Source organism: Mangifera indica, chromosome 8 (genome assembly GCF_011075055.1).
Source record: "Mangifera indica cultivar Alphonso chromosome 8, CATAS_Mindica_2.1, whole genome shotgun sequence".
NCBI lineage: Eukaryota > Viridiplantae > Streptophyta > Magnoliopsida > Sapindales > Anacardiaceae > Mangifera > Mangifera indica.
In genome coordinates this window covers 4,090,589-4,109,279 of record NC_058144.1, presented here as the reverse complement: position 1 = coordinate 4,109,279, position 18,691 = coordinate 4,090,589, and the positions used below count along the sequence as shown (strand labels likewise).

Here is an 18,691-nt window from a genome sequence, read left to right as displayed (position 1 = left end):
TATAAAATCCTTCTTCCGACAATATTATTTCAATACTTTGCGGTGAGTCAGCAGGATGGTAGGTGGTTGCAGCTTGTGACTGTTACCTACCCAATCTCTGTACTTTCATTTTCAATTATATTCTCCTATTAAGCCTGTTTTGTATACAGAAATCCATGCTGAAAAGGTTTGTTGTCTGTTGTAGAGCTGAGCCTTTATACCTAATATGATAAGGACATATGAACTTCTCTTCTATTCATAACTTCTAATAAATGTATATTTTGTCCCTTGGTAAGCCCTATTTGTTTGGGTGTATTAGAAAAGTAATTTGGTGGATAATTCCATGATCTTCTAATAAGTACTACTTCAGATCAGAATTCTTATATTCTCCACGATGAACATGCATTATATTTAGTCCAATCATCTTAATTATTAAATTTTATCCACTATAATCACGCCATTCTAATACAATTATTAATAAAAATAACAAACCAATATGATCCACTAAAAGTTGAAATTTGGATAGACTGCAAACATTAGAATGTATAAATATATAAAGAGTTACAATCTTCTTCCAGGGCACGGTTGTTCTAGAAGACCTCATCTTCGTCGACGATTGTGCCTAGGACAACCACTAAAAGGAGGCCGCACCGGAGAGGAAGAGGCATCACCTGGAGGTTGTCGGAGATGAAGAAATGGCGTCGAAAAACTAACTCCGAAAAATTAAAAACCCTTAGAGGGGAAAATACTATTTTTTAAAATTTAAGTTGGAGAAAATTGTTATTTTTTGGGTTTTAGGGGGAAATGAGATAAAGTTTTCAGGGGTTAGGGTTCCATTAATTTTAACAGCTCATAGGTGGGTGAATAAGGTTTTCAAAGTTAATGGGGAGAAGCTTGAGAAAACCGCATACTTTGGGTGGGAAATAGTCCTTTGGTCATACACAAATTACACAATTCATTTGTTCACAGGGGTAATTAATTGAAATCACTTTAATTTGAGAGGGTTATATAAATGATCAACTCTTCAGGAATCATGTGGGTATGGCCAACAAATTACGTCGGATGAAATTACCAAATACATAACTTTGCATTTGAATCAGTTTCATAAACCCCAAACCTAGCTTTCTGATGACTCCATAGATTTTCTTGTTAAAAAAGGGAAAAAAAAGTTAATAAATCATTCATCTTCATTTTTTATTACTTAGAAAGTTGATATTTACTTGTTTTTGTAATAAAAATTGATATTTTGTGGATATGAGATTGAAACTTTTTTATTGAATTATTTTTTCAACAAAATGTATGGTCATGCATGATGATAAGGGACTGAACAATTATGGACAAAGAGAAACTCATTCATGTTGACTAAAAGGTGTTTATAGTTCATTTATAGAAAACAAACGATCATATATTAAAATGAACTTTAATTAGAAATTCATGAAAAGTGTTCATTTATTCATATAATTGTCCCACCAGTATTTAAAGAAATACAAACTAACCAATTGTATTGAATTATACCAAGAATGTATACATTTGAGTTAAGGCATAGAAGAGACTTGAGTTAATTTGTGTATTAAGCCTGAATGAAAGGTGCACCAGCCGCCAGGGCGGCTCTAATTCAGATCAACTTACATGGATCAGGGACAAGGCCCAATTGGGCAGGCATGATCTGTCCAAATTCTGATAGATTTAGGTGTATGTTTGGTATATAATATCGAATGGTTCAATAATTTTAAATTAAAAATAAAATAATATTTAATTATATAATAATATATTATATATATAATTATTTATATACTTAATAGTGAAAGCTCACAACATTACTTTTCTAAACTTAATTACCAACTCTTGAAAATTTTATTTTGACCTTCCAGGCTGCCCTGCCCGCGGTAATATTTTATAAATTTGGTTAAATAGCCCCGACACTGTGTCTAAAAACTGTGAGAAAAAATGACTACTGTAGACGAATTATACCATATAACTAAAGAACTATAGGAAATGTTGTTATTGAGAGTATCTTCTCGCATATGTCTTTTGGGAAACAACGGCAAAATGGCTTCTACACAGAAAACCTACATACAAAATAACGTTTATTCTAGAAAGCATTCATAGGAATTCTCCTAACTTTCCCAAGTCTGCAATGGTAAATTCAAAGGAAATTAAGTGATAAAAACAAAAATAACAAGCTGTTGCTAAGCATTTTTCTTGAAACCCATTGGTCGATTGATAAAAAGCAAGCGGCAGAACCATTCAACTACTTCAGGGCAAAGAAGCTTCACCACAAACAAGACTCCGCTCCAGGATGGCTCTGTCACATACCTTTCTCCGCGACACGCCGCGCTCACAATTGCCTTGGCACACGTTTCAGTTGACTCAACCAGTATAAATTCCATTCGAGCCTGTCAAAATCATTCCAAAAAATGGAAAGAACAATGAGTTTAAGCAAGTAAGATAAAGAAGTAGTAAAAGGCCTAACTGGCATACCTCCGAAATAAATTCGGGCTTTGTCATCTCTGACTCTATCAATCCCGGAGTCACTATTGTTATTCCAATATCCGAACCAAATTCTGTCCTCAATGTATCAAATAAGCTTGTTACTGCAGCTTTGCTTGCCTAAAGCCATTGCAGCACCACAATTAGTTATAACCATCTAAACTTAAAAAAAAAAAAAAAAACAAACAAACTAAATAAATCAAATTATATATCCAACATTGTAGAAGCTTAATCGCGGTGTAGGGAACCATCCAGCAGTTGAAGAAATGACAACAATCTTCCCTTTGCTTTTTCTGAGGTGTGGAACTGCCAAATGCGTTACATAAAGTGAACCCCAGAAGTTAATGTCCTATAATCACATCAAATATTGAAAATCTTTAGAACCGATAATGCAAATTGCCATGCGTATAAAAGGCCATACTTTTATGTTTTCTCTTCAATGAAAAAATGCATATACTATTGGGAGCGGTGCAGTTAAGCATTTTCCTTTGAGAAAATACAAAATTATGTATAAAAAATTATAGTGTGTTGAACATTATTATATATATATATATGCACCTTCTCATGATTTCAAAAATCAAACCACAGCATCATCGCAAATCTCTCAAGAATTAATTAATGTGGTTATAACTTCACTGATCTTTTTGGAATTAAGCGATGTCAAATTCATGTTTGAATCTCCCATATGAACGCACAGGTTAACCGAAAGCAAGATTTTTCGGCTTAAAATCATGTTTAAGGTTAGAAATAAAACATGAAATGCGATAAATACATACCATAATAGAATGGAAATCGGAGATTGAGTTGACATCTTCAAACATGCTGACTTTAATAATGCCAGCGTTGTTCACCAGATGATCCACTGCCGGATTAACCACGCATATTAATTAATTGCAGAACACTATTCAACTTTTTGTTTGTTCTTGTTAACAAAAATCCGAAGAAAAGTTAGAAATTGAAGAGAAAATTAAAGTGTTCTTACAGCGACCAAAATGATTAACTGTTTCATCTACAAACCGCTTACAATCTTCAACCTTGGAAACATCGGCACAAATCACTATAACATCTGGCGATCCAAGCTCGCTAGCTTTAGCAGCCACTTCATTAAGACGATCTTCTCTTCTGGCAACAAGAGCTAAACGAGCTCCTTTTTTACCATACTCGTAAGCAAGATACTTGAATTCATTTAGAAAAAAAAAAAAAATCATATAAACGGTAATATTAATTGGTTATAAGAATAACAAAAATATGAGATTCATATCAACAGTACGTTGGAGGCAACTAACCTCACCAATGCCTGAAGATGCTCCAGTGATTAGCACTACTTTTCCAGCGACATTTTCTTCGAATATAGACCTTTTTACATAGCGAAGACACTTGAAAATAAAATATGGTGGCAATAGAAAACAGAGCAGAAGAAGTGTTAAAGGAGGAAGAAGAATGTTCAAGAATTTGTGAATGAAATCCATGGCTTTTTGCTGCCGTGATTGTGAAAGACCCGGAACTTGAGAGCATGACATAACAGGGTCTTTAATTTTTTAATCATATCATATTGCGTACGTACGTGGCCATTTATTGATAGTACAAATCATAATTTCAACTTAAATAAAAATAGACCGTTAGGAAGGCAAGCATTCAGGTCCTAGTATTAAATATGTGGTACTGATTCTTCTGGCAAATTGTGATGTTGTTGCAGCATTCATGTCATACAACATAACAATCAATTTATTGAAAAATATTTTAAATATTTAAATAGATATACGAGGATAATATATTATTATATAATTAATTAATTTTAAATTAAAAATAATATAATATTTAATTATATTATGATATTTATTTTAAAAAATAACCAAAACTTCTTTAAAAAAACTTTCTTGGTTAATAAATCTAAAATAGTCCCAATCATACCCTAATTATTCACGATCTAAGAACAAAACATATTTTTTAAACAAGCATTGGACACCAGATTCTAGATAGAATCACAACGTCTAAACAAAACAAATCTTCTATACAAATATTGTTTTCAAAAAGATTTTATTTAGATTGATTAGTAAATTTTTAAAATATTTTAAGTGTTAAATTGATTTAAAATATTTGAATCTGATTTATAAAAAAAATTATTATTTATTTATTTTTTTCGAATTACTAGAAGATAAAATTATTATTTACTTTATTAGTTTATTATATATAAAATTTATTTTTAATAAAAAATATTATTTACGCCTATTAAGAACAAAAAAAAAAAAGCTTTTAAAGCAAACCTTATGAAAAAAATTTTATTTACTCCATGGAATATGCTCCAGCTCATCCAAATATATATATATATATATATATATATATATATATATATATATATATATATATATATATATATTTTTTGTTGCACCATAACCAGTAACAGACACTCATTAAATAACTGGAAACTTTCCAGGCTTTTGTTCAATTTGCAACCCTTTAATTAAATTGTTTTAATACTTTTTAACTTCTTTCAATGATTTTACATTGTAATTATCGCCCGGGGAAAATATTAAATTTAATTTATAAATTACATTAAAATTGGTAAATTATTAGCAGCAGACAAGCATATACAGCTGTCAAACGGTGCCGCCATCATGTACGACGTATGGGAATTAGTGATAGAAGATCGGCAACGTTGCATGGAAAGTATTCGACAGGTCATCACTTTTGCTGCTCCAAATTTAAGAATGGATAGCTACGCGCTTCATTTTCTTCACTAAAATCTTTCAAGAAACTAATTCTGATCAATATTTGGTTTTTGCTTATAAGGTCTTATTTCATGGATCCTATCAAATTTTGGGAAATTTTATTTCTTCCCTGTATAATTACCATGTCTCGATGGGGTATTAATTAAAATTGTTATTTTTTAAATTATATATATAATTTTTTTTATTATGTAAACATAACCAATTTTTAATTTGATTTTATCTTAAAAAAAAAAGTTTTGAGATTTGAAATTCATCGAATAAGTTGCCCGTCCAATCATAATCGAGTAGTTTGGTCATGTGGGTTGGTCAACCGACTAGTAAAATGTACATAAATTTTTTATTTAAATTCATAATAATATGTATGAATTAAATATAGTTAAATTTTATTATATTATGAAGATTAGGTGAGTTGGTCGGTTGACTAGTCAAATGTATATGAATTTTTTGTTTAAATTTATAATAATTTACATGAATTAACTATAGTTAAGTTTTATTATATTATATCTTCTAAATTTTATGTTTCTATTGAATGAGTTTATGTTTTGAATGAGTAAGCCTTGAGTGAATGAACAGAAAAACTAAGAATATTTTAGTTATTTTATATTTTATATTATATATATAAAATTTAAAATATATATATATATATATATATATATATATACCTATAAAAAAAATTAGACTATTTTAATTAATATACCGCTTAATAGTCTAGCTTCGAGCCTTCCTCGCCTGTTGACCCTTACAATGAAGTCATCAGCTTTTTTGTTCAATTCCTCTGCAGGGAAAGCAACGTGATGATCAACTTTTCCATCTAATGCCGCTTTTTCATTATTCTCTAACACTACATTTTTTTCTTCAGAAGAATATTACTCCTGTTTTTTATCTTTGATGTTACCCACCTGAAGAGTAGGAAAATTCTGAGGGGCTATCTTGCACTTGCTAATGTACTCATCATAGTACACCTTGCTTGCTGAAGAAGCGTCTGAAGCAAAGAGTTTGGATTCTCCGATAAGGATAAAAACGATGAGGTTGCCCACTATGACCAAAAGCTTGGGGCTGATTATCACCAAACCAACTATTGGGAGAGAAACAAACAGAGAAATCTTCATAGAAGAACATAGGGAAGGAAGCCAAAAGGGTCTGGAACAAAATAGACCACGACTTAAAGCTGTTAAAGAGTAAATAAAAAAACTCTCAAGCTGAGGCTTCTTGGAAGTTTTCATGCGTTGAATCTTTTGCATTTTACAAAGTTACAAAAGGGTCAACTAGAAGAGTTTAGAAGAAAATTGTGAAGAAGAGTTGAGAGGCAAATTTCAAAAAAAAAAAAAAAAGAAGATGAATTGCCATCTCACTGAACATGAAGCAATGGAAAACCAGGATAAAACAGTTGGGAAAAGAGGGGTTTGTTTTGGTAAAATTAATGGTATTACTTTGTTTTCTCTTTTGCATGGGCTGCTGGCTACTTTTTGAAAGCTCATTGCCTAACTACTTTTTTTATTTAAATTCGGACTAGCTTTGCTTTTAAATCTTTCATAATAATCAATTAATTCTTGCATTAAATCATGATGATGAGGTAATTAACTAACTAATTAATACTACTAGGAAAATGTAAAATATTGGTAAAGTAGGAGAGGCATTTGAAATTCAATTAACTTGATCCATTGTGCTTAAAAAAGTAAATCAACCATATATAAAAATATTAATATAAGAATTATGAGCACATGCAAATGTGTGTATAGTACGCAACAATATATACGTCGTCTGATGCCTTGGTGTACGTGTACGTACATTTCATTTATACCAAGTTCAACCAAGTCTTTTGAGCACATGCAAATGTGGGCTGGTATATTGTCTTAATTAACATATAATTTTTGGGCTTTTTGATGGTGATCAGGAAGGCCTAAATGATATTGGATCATTTGGAATCGCTTTAAGTAAAAGCTCAAAAATTTCTGACTAATATGATATCAGGACTGTTTCTGTTATTCTATGGGCCAAAGGACTGTGTCCCACCCAAAATAAACTTTTAATCTCAAATTTTCACGGATTAACATTAAAAATATCATTTATTTATTTATGATAGATTAAAATTAATAAAATTTTAACTCTTTAAAATTTTATTTCTTTTTCGCTCCTAAATTCTAAAAATTAACTGTTTCCCTCATAGACAAAATTTTAAAAGATGACATTTCTCTCTCAAGGTTTAGTTTTCAAACTTCGATACTATTATTGATGGTCTCTCCCTCTCGAAGTTTTCTCTTTTTCTAACGATCTCTCTTCATTCAGTTGGACGTTCGATTGGCATCTAATCACGCCAAGAAAACAAAGACTTTGTCATTGGATGTTGAGCTAACAGGAGAGAGATTGTTAAAGGGAGAAGAAGTTTCAGGAGAGAAAGACAATCAGTAATAGCACTAGAGACGGTGTCGAAATTTGAAAACTAAACCTTAGGGGGAAAAATGTCATTTTATAAAATATTATCTATAGGAGAAATGATTGATTTTCATAGTTTTAAGAGGAAAAAAAGATTAAATTTTAATTTATTTTTAATATTATAGATAAAATAATGATTTTATCTTTAAAATTAATATACTTAACCTTTTATGAATGAGTATTTGGGATTATAGAATACTTTGGGTGGGAATAAACCCTTTGGCCGGTATTCATTCATGGCATGAGCTATTTCATAGAGAAATAGTACATCCTAAGAATACATATCAGAAATAGAATCCGAGAAAGCCATCAATTAATCTCTTTAATATTTTGAAATAAAGGAGGAAGCGTGAAAATGAATGTTGGTGGCAGGTTAACTTATTATCAAGTCAAGGGGGTCCATTGTTGCTGACAAATATTCATCCATACATACTTCACGTAAAAGCCTCAAGAAAAGCACTTAACTTATTCTGCACGGATTTAAAGTTTTGCATTTTATACATCAAGCGAAATATGCACGCGCAAAAGAAGCCAAGGAAGAAGATCAAATTCAAAAGCCAAGGACGATTCAGGTTGCCTCTCTCTAGTATGCCTTATGCTCTCCCCGTCCACACCCACATTTAGAAAAAAAAGAAAAATCATTTGCTCTTTTATTTATTCTTTTAATGACATTCACATATCAAAACCCTCGAGCAAGATGAACATAAAATCTAGGAATCAACAACATTATTATATATAAAATTGCATTCATCTTCCAATACAAATAACTATAAGAATTTAGACACGAAATTATCTTGAATTAATTTAAACTAACTCAAAAATTTAAATTAAATATTACATAACATTTTAATAGTAAAAAATTTTGAATATCATTTTTTTTTAATAAAAAGAGTTTCAATTCACAATATTCATATTTTTTTAATTTGAATTAAAAAAATTGACAGTGCATCATCAAACCCCAAACCTTCATACCTGAAGATATTTATTTTAATTTAATAATTTTTTTTGATAGGTTTATAAAAAACTATTTATAGTTTTTTTTTTTAGTATATTACAAATATTACTGGTTTGAATTTATTATATTTAATGTGTTATATTCATATATTTGGTAACTATTTTAATATTTATCATAGTCATATTCATAATTAAAGATATAAAAATATATCATAGTCATATATTTGATTAATTTGGATCGAATCAAATCTATCCGAAAATATTTCGTTTTATTTTAAGGTTGAAAAAATTTGATACAATTTTATTTTAAATCAAAATTAGAGTTTAAAGTCTTTAACACAAAACCCAAATTAACATTATACAAATATAATTTGATGACATAGTCTAATGTGTTCATAAATTTCCTGATTAACTTTTTAAAGTATAAATACCAACTCTTGCAATTCTATTTCGGCCTCCCCTGCCCGCTGCAATATCTTATACATATATGGATAAATAGCCCCCAATAATCATGCCTAAAAACGAGACTCAAAATTGTGCGGAGAAAAAAAAAAGAGAACAAAAAATTAATCACATGGATTATGAAGTACTATTATAACGACTATCGAAGATGAATATCATATCATATAACTTCAGAGTAATAAGAAATGTAACTATTGAGAGAGTATCTTCTCGCATATGTTTTTGCTTGGGAAACCCTAGTACAAAATATATCTAGAAAGCATACATCGGAATTCTCTCAACTTAAGTTTCTCCATTCTGCTATTCAATAATAACAAGCTGTGACTAAGCATTTTTCTTTAAGCACATTGGTCGATTGATTAAAAGCAAGCGGCTGAAATATTCAACCACTTCAGGGCAAAGAAGCTTCACCACAAACAATACTCCAGTCCAGGATGGCTCTGTCACATACCTTTCTCCGCGACACGCCGCGCTCACAATTGCCTTGGCACACGTTTCAGTTGACTCAACCAGTATAAAATACATTCGAGCCTGTAAATATCATTCCAAAAGTTGGAAAGAACAATGAGTTTAAGCAGGTAAGATGAAGAAGTAGTAAAAGGCCTAATTGGCATACCTCCGAAATAAGTTCGGGCTCTGTCATCTCTGACTCTATCAATCCCGGAGTCACTATTGTTATTCCAATATCCGAACCAAATTCTGTCCTCAATGTATCAAATAAGCTTGTTACTGCAGCTTTGCTTGCCTGAAGCCATTGCAGCACCACAATTAGTTATAACCCCTCTAAACAGAAAAAAAAAAAAAAAGACAAACTAAATAAATCAAATTATATATCCAACATTGTAGAAGCTTAATCGCGGTGTAGGGAACCATCCAGCAATTGAAGAAATGACAACAATCTTCCCTTTGCTTTTTCTGAGGTGTGGAACTGCTAAGTGCGTTGCATTAAGCGAACCCCAGAAGTTAACGTTCTACAACCACATCAAATATTGGCAATCTTTTAGAACCGATAATATTTTTTCTCATGATTTCAAAAATCAAACCACAATAATATCACTCAATTCCTAAAAAGTTCAATGAAGTTATAACCATATTATTTAATTCTTGGAGAGATTTACCATAATAGAATGGAAATCGGAGATTGAGTTGGCGTCTTCAAACATGCTGATTTTAGTAATGCCAGCGTTGTTCACCAGATGATCCACTGCCTCGTTAACCATGCATATTAATTAATTGCAGAATACTATTCAACTTTTTGTTTGTTCTTGTTAACAAAAGTCCGAAGAAAAGTTAGAAATTGAAGAGAAAATTGAAAGTGTTCTTACATCTACCAAAATGATTAACTGTTTCATCTATAAACCGCTTAGAATCCTCAACCTTAGAAACATCTGCACGAATCACTATAACATCTGGTGATCCAAGCTCGCTAGCTTTAATAGCCACTTCATTAAGACGATCTTCTCTTCTGGCGACAAGAGCTAAGCAAGCTCCTCTTCTACCATACTCGTAAGCAAGATACTTGAATTCATTCAAAAAAAAAAAAAAAACCAATAATCAGATATATGGTAATATTAATTGGTTATACGAATAACAAAATTATGAGATTCATATAAACACTACGTTGGAGGCTACTAACCTCACCAATGCCTGAAGATGCTCCGGTGATTAGCACGACTTTTCCGGCGACATTTTCGTTGCATATAGACCTTTTTACATAGCGAAGACACTTGAAAGCAAAATATGGTGGCAATAGAAAACAGAGCAGAAGAAGTGCTGAAGGAGGAAGAACAATGTTCAACAATTGGTGAATGAAATCCATGGCTTTTTGCTGCCGTAATTGTGAAAGACTGGGACAGGTTGAGCTATATTAGTTTTGGCATAGGGAAATTCCAAGGATTAATGCCATCTTTGATTATTTTTTTTAATCATATCATATTGTGTATGCACGTGGCGATATTAATTATGCAAATTACAATTGCAACATACACAAATAGGTGTTTGGTTTGAATAATATTTTATTATCAAAATAGAAATATTACTTTAAAGATAGATTACTTAGAAGATTACTGGGTATAAATTATTATTATGTTTGATAAAATTTGATAGATATAAATAATTATTGTGTTTAATTAAATGTAATAAAATATTACTAATAAATTATTTTACTTAAATGTCATCAAATATAATTATTTTTAAATATTTTATATATTATTTATCATATTAATTAAAAATAAATACTTTTTTTATTGTCTCAAAAAATTAATAAATAATAATAAAATTATAATAAAATTAAGATTACCTTAGTAATATTTAAATACTTAAAGTGAAAGTGATAATCTACCACATCAGCATTAGTAATAGAAGATTACTATAATATTTTATTACTGATAAATCAAACAAAGAAATAAAAGATAGATTACCAAAATAATTTTAAAAAATTGGAACCAAATGCCCCCAAAAGATGGCCTTTAGAAAAGGAAACATTCAGGCCTAAGTATTATATTATATACAAATTGTTTTAAGTGCCAAAGGACTATTTCCTACCCCAGAGTCAATACATCAATAAATTCATATTTATAAGAATTTAAAAATTTAAATACTCATTTATAAATTAATTATTATAAAATTTTTTGCTAAAAGCAAAAATAAAATTATTATTTTACCACTAAACTTTAAAATCTTACAAATTTATTTTATTTTTCTCCCTTAATTTAAAAAATTAATAATTTTTCTTATGATTAAATTTTGAAAAAAATCATTTTTTTCTTTTTAGACTTTCAAAACCCTCTTTCCATTTTTTAGCGATTAGCACCAACCAAGCTATTTTCTTTTAGAGTTTAAATAGCTACTCTCTAATAACAATCTTTTCTCCGATTGTTAACTTTTTCTCTCAATTGTGTCTTTATATGAGAGATGAACACGAAACACACACGAAATTCCCTTGATTAAAATATTTAGTTTCCTCCAAATTTTCTAATAAGCTATCTACTGAGACCTCTCCATCTCTACCCCCACCCGTCAAAGTAGTTCAACAGCAAAGTGCAAATCCCATCTCCTCACTGTTCCAATTATTTATTTTCTATTTTACCCAGAAAGTTTTGAGTGAGAACTTCCCCTTTCTTGGGGCTTTCTAATAAGTTGTTACACCAACTAAAATTTGAAGTTTAGGATTTGATTGGCTCAAATTAATGTTGTTGGGTGTAAAATATTAAAAGCTAATTGAATCATCCCTTAGCAAATGATATCCGTGGCAAGTAAGATTATCCTTTCCACAGAATTTCTTCAAGGAACAGAAGAAGATTTGTACCCATGGCCATGGATAAGGTACGTTTTGTTGTTCGTGGAATTTGATAAGACCGAAACATGGAAGACTTTTGGCGATAGCAAGTGCCATTAATCCAAAGAGCCTGGACAATATGAACAGAGAAATGGAGAATGGAAATGAAGGGACTCATCGTCAGCCAAACAAAGAGTCATATGAACTTGGACCAGATAAGAATGCCACTATGGAAAAACCTTGAATCTGTCTCATTCATTCACTTAAATAAATGGCTACATAGCCTTTTATATATGTCATGGGACCGTTTAAAGCCATTTAATTTGAAAATCTAGACTAACAGATTAGAGGTGAACTCTATGAATTTTCTGATAAATTTACGTCAGAAAGGCTTGCAATATTTCTGAAATGGCGTTTCCACATAAATTACCATCCTTTGTACACTTGGGTTCCGTGACTGTATTCATGGGATTGTAGACAATATTTGGGAAATAAACTGACCAGTTTTGGATTTTACTCTTTAACTGAAGGGCATCTCAATTTCCAGACACTATATTCATCATTACCTGTTATTCGCATACTCATCGCGCAGTATATAAGGACACCAGGTGGACCTGTTTTGGATTTTACGTTCCGCTTCCCCTTCGGACACAAGACAAGACAACCGCAGATGGTGCTTTTGTCTGTATATGTAGGTGTGTGTCTGTCGACCAGATTTGGATGTAAAGCCTAGAGAAACAAAATTGGGCCTAAATTTTATTATATGTTCCCAGAAGCAGATAAATTAATTGTCTTTTTGGCCATTGTTTTAATACTTGTAACTTCTTTCAAGGATTCTACAGAGTGATTAATTCTGCCCCGGGAAAGAAAATAATTTTAATTTATAAATTACATTAAAATTGGTGGAAATCATGAGACTGGCAACTATTTGTGGGAAGAACAAAATATATTATAAAATCATCTATATATTTTAATTGTAAATAAAATATATATATATATATATATATATATATATATATATATATAATTTTATTGATAAATTATACGCAACAGACAAACATCTACAATTGTCTAACGGTGCCACTACCATATATATGTAGTGATGGGAATTGATAGACGAAGGTGTTGGCAAAGTTGCATGGAAAGTATCAACGCTTTGTCTCAGAGTAACCCCATCACTTTGCCGCTTCAAATTTCGGAATGGATGGTTAGGCGTTTCATTTTCTTTAATAGTAGGTCAGTACAAAATAATGAAATAAATAATATATTATTATATAATTAGATTATAATTTATTTCTTGGAAAAAAAACTATTTTTCATCTATTTTTTAGGTTAATTTTAAACCTATATTTACGAAAAATTAAAAACCCTTTTTTCTATCTATGACCAAACTGTCATCTAATTTTTAGTTAAGAACAAAGATAAAATCGTTATTTTATTGTTTATATTAAAAAGTTATAAAATTATTACTTTTCACCTCTCTTAGGTTTTAGAAACTAACATTTTATCTTTACTTAAAATTTTTAAACTTTGAAAACTAACATTTTCACCCTCAAACCTAGGGTTATCATATTTTTTAAAATGCCGTCGCCCCCCATGACTTTCAAAACTAACAGTTTCGCCCCCATTCTTCAACTTCATCTTTCAACGTCGTCACCAGTCTCCTCATTCTCCTAATGCGACGATAGTAATGCAATGAAGAGATTTTCATCTCCTCGTCTTACGGTGCTACGAATAGACAGAGATCTCTTTGTCGCACAATGTGACGAAGAGACAGAAATTTCTTCGTCGCACGATACAACGAAGAGACAAAGATTTCTTCGTCGCGCCACTAACCCAGACGACGAAGCATCATCGTCCTTCGTCGCATCGTCCAAACACGACAACGAAGGTGACAAAGCGTCGTTCTTAATCTATTCTTCCAGATCTGACGACGCTTCATCGTCCAAATCTGGGCGACGAAGGGTCGTCTTTCATCGTCCTTTGTAGTTGGAGATGGGAGATCGGTCAAATGTGTTGGTCGTTGATAGTAGCGGGAGAAGGAAACAAACCCTAGGGGTGAAATCTAAACTTTTCAAACTTTGAAGATAGGTTAGTTGTTAGTTTTTAAAACTTGGAGGAGGGAAATGGTAAAATTTTAAAATTTTAAAGTTTTAAATAGTAAAATGATGATTTTACCCATGTCTCTAATTGAAAAATTGGACGGCAGTTTGTCATGTAGGGCTGGATTCCAGCCGAGCAGAACTCGGCTCGCAGCTAGCTCGAGCTCGGCTCGGTTCATATATGGGTGGCTCGAGTTCCGCTCAAGCTCGACTCGAGTTCGGTTCAACTCAGCTCAGCTCATTTTTTATTATCAAAACGATATAGTTTTTAATATATATTAATCAAAACGACGTTGTTTTGTATAAAATATTTTTAAAAAAAATCTACCAAGCCAACCCGAGCCAGCTCGAGTTCGATCAAGCCAAGCAGAGCTCGACTAGTTTCAGGCTTGATCGAGCCGAGCTTGAGCTCGAACTGACTCGATTCGAGTCTAGCGCTATTATCATGGGTGAAAAAAATGGTTTTTAATCTCCCGTAAGGATAGGTTCGAGATTGGCCTAAAAAATAAGTGAAAAATAGTCATTTTTTTTATTTTTAATTTAAAATTATTTAATTATATAATAATATATTTTTTATATATTTTTTTTTATATTCTGAAAATGTGTAAATATAGGTTTATGGTCTCTTCAATAGAGTCTTTCACTTGAAGTTTCAACGAAACTGTGTTTTTTTGGATTGTGCAGCTCAAGCTAGAAGCAAAATTGCTGGTCAGAAATTCGGATTGTGAAGATATGGACTCGCTTATTGCTTAGTGGATCTACGAGCCCAAAAAACAACAAATTAAAATAGTGCGCCGCCGAAGAAAAGAATATGAAAGAGTAAAGTCAATTAAAAGTTTATTTTCCAATCTTTAAACAGATAACAATAATGATTATTATTGTATTTAATTTGAGAATGCAAATAAATATATATATTTTTATGTATTATTATATGATTTAATAATTTTATATTAAAAATAAAAATAATATTTAATCATATGCTCACACACAAAAATAAATATATATATTTATTTCCCATGCATGTAACAATGAGAACACAGTTTTTTTTATTATTCATAAAACCCAAAATTTTGAATTATCTATATACAACCCCGACATTAGTATTTTTTATGTAACCGCAAGAGTAATATAATATCCATAATCGCCTACAGTAATTTCTTAAGCTGTAAGAATTTCTTCCGAAACTAGAGTGTAAATTGATAATAGAAGGTCAAGAAAACAGGCGGGGATTATTATGCACAAGTACATGTATAGAACAGCAATGAATCTTCTGAACCCACAATTGTCTAACAATATATAGTTAATGGATGGTGGAAATTTGAAAAAAAAAAAAAAATCTATTACTGCAAACTAATTCTGAGCAAATATGAAATAAACTTTTTAGTGTTTGCTTATAAGGTCTTATATCATGGATCTTAATAAATTAGGGAAATTATATGTCTTCCCTGTATAATTTCCCACTACAACCTAATAGTCTAGCTTCGAGCCTTCTTCGCCTGTTGACCCTTGCAATGAAGTCATCAGCTCTTTTGTTCAATTCCTCTGCAGGGAAAGCAAAGTGATGATAAACTTTTCCATCTAATTCCGCTTTTTCGTTTTTCTCCAACACTACGTTTTCTTCAGAAGAATATGACTCCTGTTTTTTATCTTTGATGTTGCCCACCTGAAGAGTAGGAAAATTCTGAGGGGCTCCAGTGATCTTGCACTTGCTAATGTACTCCTCGTAGGACACCTTGCTTGCTGAAGAAGCGTCTGAAGCAAAGAGTTTGGATTCTCCGATAAGGATAAAAACGATGAGGTTGCCCACTATGAACAGAAGCTTGGGGCTGATTATCTCCAAACCAACTTTTGGGAGAGAAACAAACAGAAAAATCTTCACAGAAGAACATAGGGAGGGAAACCAGAAGGGGCTAGAACACAATAGACCACAACTTAAAGCTGTTAAAGAGTAAATAAAAAAACTCTCAATTTGATACTGCTTGGAAATTTTCATGCGTTGAATCTTTTGCATTTTGCAAGGTGCAAATCACAAGAGGGATCAACTTAGAAGAGTTTAGAAGAAAATTGTGAAGCAGAGTTGACAGGCAAATTTCAAAACAAAAGAAGATGAATTGCCATCTCACTGAACATGAAGCAATGGAAAACCAGGATTAAATAGTGGGGAAAAGAGGGGGTGTGTTTTGGTAAATTTAATGGTATTACTTTGTTTTCTCTTTTGCATGGGTGGGTGACTACTTTTTGAAAGCCCATTGGCTAACTACTTTACTATTTAATTAAGATAGCTTTGCTTTTAAACATTTCATAATAATCAATTTAATTATTTCTTAATTAATTAGAACTGGGAAATATTGGTAAACTAGGAGAGGCATTTGAAATTGCTTTATTGATAGTGGCAATTATCAGGTGCGTGTGACCATAGGATTGTATTTACTTTATTCAAATCTAATATTCATTGAGATTTGCACATAGTAACATGAAAGGTGAAGTCCACTTTAAAAAAGCATTTGTAATCTGATCTTTTTCATTGTGAGGTTGAATGATTGGAAGAGAAGTGGAGTCTTCTCAAAGAAGTATTGTTTTGCCTTTTCTTTCCATAATTCATTTTCTGCTAGAAGAAGAGGCACATCGTTGAGTGGAATATTAAAAGAAAGCCATGAGATGTGAGGCACTAAAGTTACCATCAGAGATGAGGCTTGTTTAGACATTCGATCCACCTGCAGAAAATGGAATTACCAATATACCTTACTCCTTATGCCTTAAGTTTTCCTCAAAATCATACATTAATTCATTTTGCAACATCGTTACTTCAAATGCATTGAAAGCTGAAGTCTATGTAAATATATTCTTGTTGGTGCTTGTGAAGTTGAGCAGACGTTACAGATAGACAGTGAAAGTGACTTTATTCTTAGGAAACCTTTGGAACTGGGCTTTGGTGGGAGATATGAAACTTCGCTGCGCCATACCAGAAGACAAGGAGATACACATCAACTTAAAAAAATGTTAACTTGATCAGTATTGTGCTTGAAAAAATAAACCAACCATATATAAAAATATTTATATAAGAATTATGAGCACATGCAGATGTGTGTATAGTATGCAACAATATATACGTCGTCTGATGCCTTGGTGTACGTGTACGTACATTTCATTGATACGAAGTAGTGGGATAATTTTACAGGCTGATCTAAAAAGGAAGAGATTTCATGCCAGTCTCCTTCATGTTTGATTCTCTCTTTTTCTTCTTTCCTTCTATTGGCCTCGTGTCCACGTCCCTCAGGCCACTTGCTACTACACACCTATACCATAATATGTACCAATTTATTTATTAACTATTAACAGTAATTATTATTATAATAAAATAACTAGACCTAAAAACTTCTAATAAAAATTGACATTAATTAGGACGTTATTTTCTTATTCATTTGATTTTTTTAATTGTCGCTGAATATGACATGGTAGTTGTTATTAAATATTTGGAAAACAGAAAAATAAAATAAAAAGCAGTAATATTAGTTGAGAAAAATTAGATTTAAAAGAAGAAATTGATATCGTGCCAGGATTATCATTGTTATTATTAAAAGGGCAAAGGACAATTTTCCACCCAAGTTTTTGCTTAATCTTAACAAAACACTCTGCCAATGCAAGCCCTAGAGAACTGAATTCCCACCACCAAACCATTCATGGAACTTGAAAATATCCATGGACAGGCTTCATTGAACATCTTGGTGCCATGGATACACCTTTCGATGTCCACTGAATTGCTGAGGTAATTGAACCGAACAATGGGATTAACCCAGACATATGTTGAAGCTGGTTTAAAGTACCACTTGAAGCTGGTCAATAATCTTCTCCAAGAGGGTAGCTATAGTGAGATAAAGTGGTGAAGATTAGAGGGTGTTCTGATGGAAATAGGCTGAGCTGGGGATGCAAAAGGCATAACGTTGGAAGCTGCTTCAACATAATCTCCTAATTCTGTAATGCTAACCTGAATCGATGAGTGCTCCAGTGCGATTGGAGGCAGAATCAAGATGCCATTCCTCAGATTATCATTAAGGTACTGCCCCACGTATGGACTGTGAAAAGCTACTGGAATTCCCCAAATACCTCTCAACAGCAACAACTGTGGACTCCCAATAGCACCAGCGCATACCAGCACCACACCATTTTCCCTCAACATTGCGTGACGATGCAGCCCTATTGCGTCTCGTCTCGTATAGAACATTGTCGATTTCAACGTCTAGACGATGGACTACGCTTTATCATTC

At 31.8% G+C, this 18,691-nt stretch overlaps 1 protein-coding gene across 4 annotated transcripts; it reads right to left on the bottom strand.

The window, feature by feature from the left end:
• Positions 1-1,954: 1,954 nt before the first annotated feature.
• Positions 1,955-10,932, bottom strand: LOC123222954 (11-beta-hydroxysteroid dehydrogenase A-like). 4 transcript variants are annotated; one of them, XM_044645987.1, is made up of 6 exons: positions 10,684-10,919; positions 3,452-3,644; positions 3,246-3,331; positions 2,687-2,818; positions 2,461-2,589; positions 1,955-2,375 (listed from the first exon to the last, which is right to left on the bottom strand). In XM_044645987.1, exons 1-6 carry the CDS (start codon positions 10,864-10,866, stop codon positions 2,169-2,171), a joined length of 930 nt encoding a protein of 309 aa, XP_044501922.1. In that variant the 5' UTR covers positions 10,867-10,919; the 3' UTR covers positions 1,955-2,168. The 4 variants fall into 4 exon arrangements, with proteins under 4 accessions (XP_044501922.1, XP_044501921.1, XP_044501919.1 ...); XM_044645986.1 differs by lacking the exon at positions 10,684-10,919 and adding an exon at positions 3,756-4,033 and having other exon boundaries at positions 3,494-3,644; XM_044645984.1 differs by lacking the exon at positions 10,684-10,919 and adding an exon at positions 3,756-4,032.
• Between the last annotated feature and the right edge of the window lie 7,759 nt (positions 10,933-18,691).

What these genes read in the sequence shown, in the direction of transcription:
- LOC123222954 (XM_044645984.1), bottom strand. Translation starts at nt 3,989, where the DNA reads ATGTCATGCTCTCAAGTTCCGGGTCTTTCACAATCACGGCAGCAAAAA. An exon ending in CATCTTCAGGCATTGGTGAG is followed by an intron (nt 3,645 to 3,755) that starts GTTAGTTGCCTC and finishes AATGAATTCAAG; the next exon opens with TATCTTGCTTACGAGTATGG. An exon ending in CGCGATTAAGCTTCTACAAT is followed by an intron (nt 2,590 to 2,686) that starts GTTGGATATATA and finishes CAATGGCTTTAG; the next exon opens with GCAAGCAAAGCTGCAGTAAC.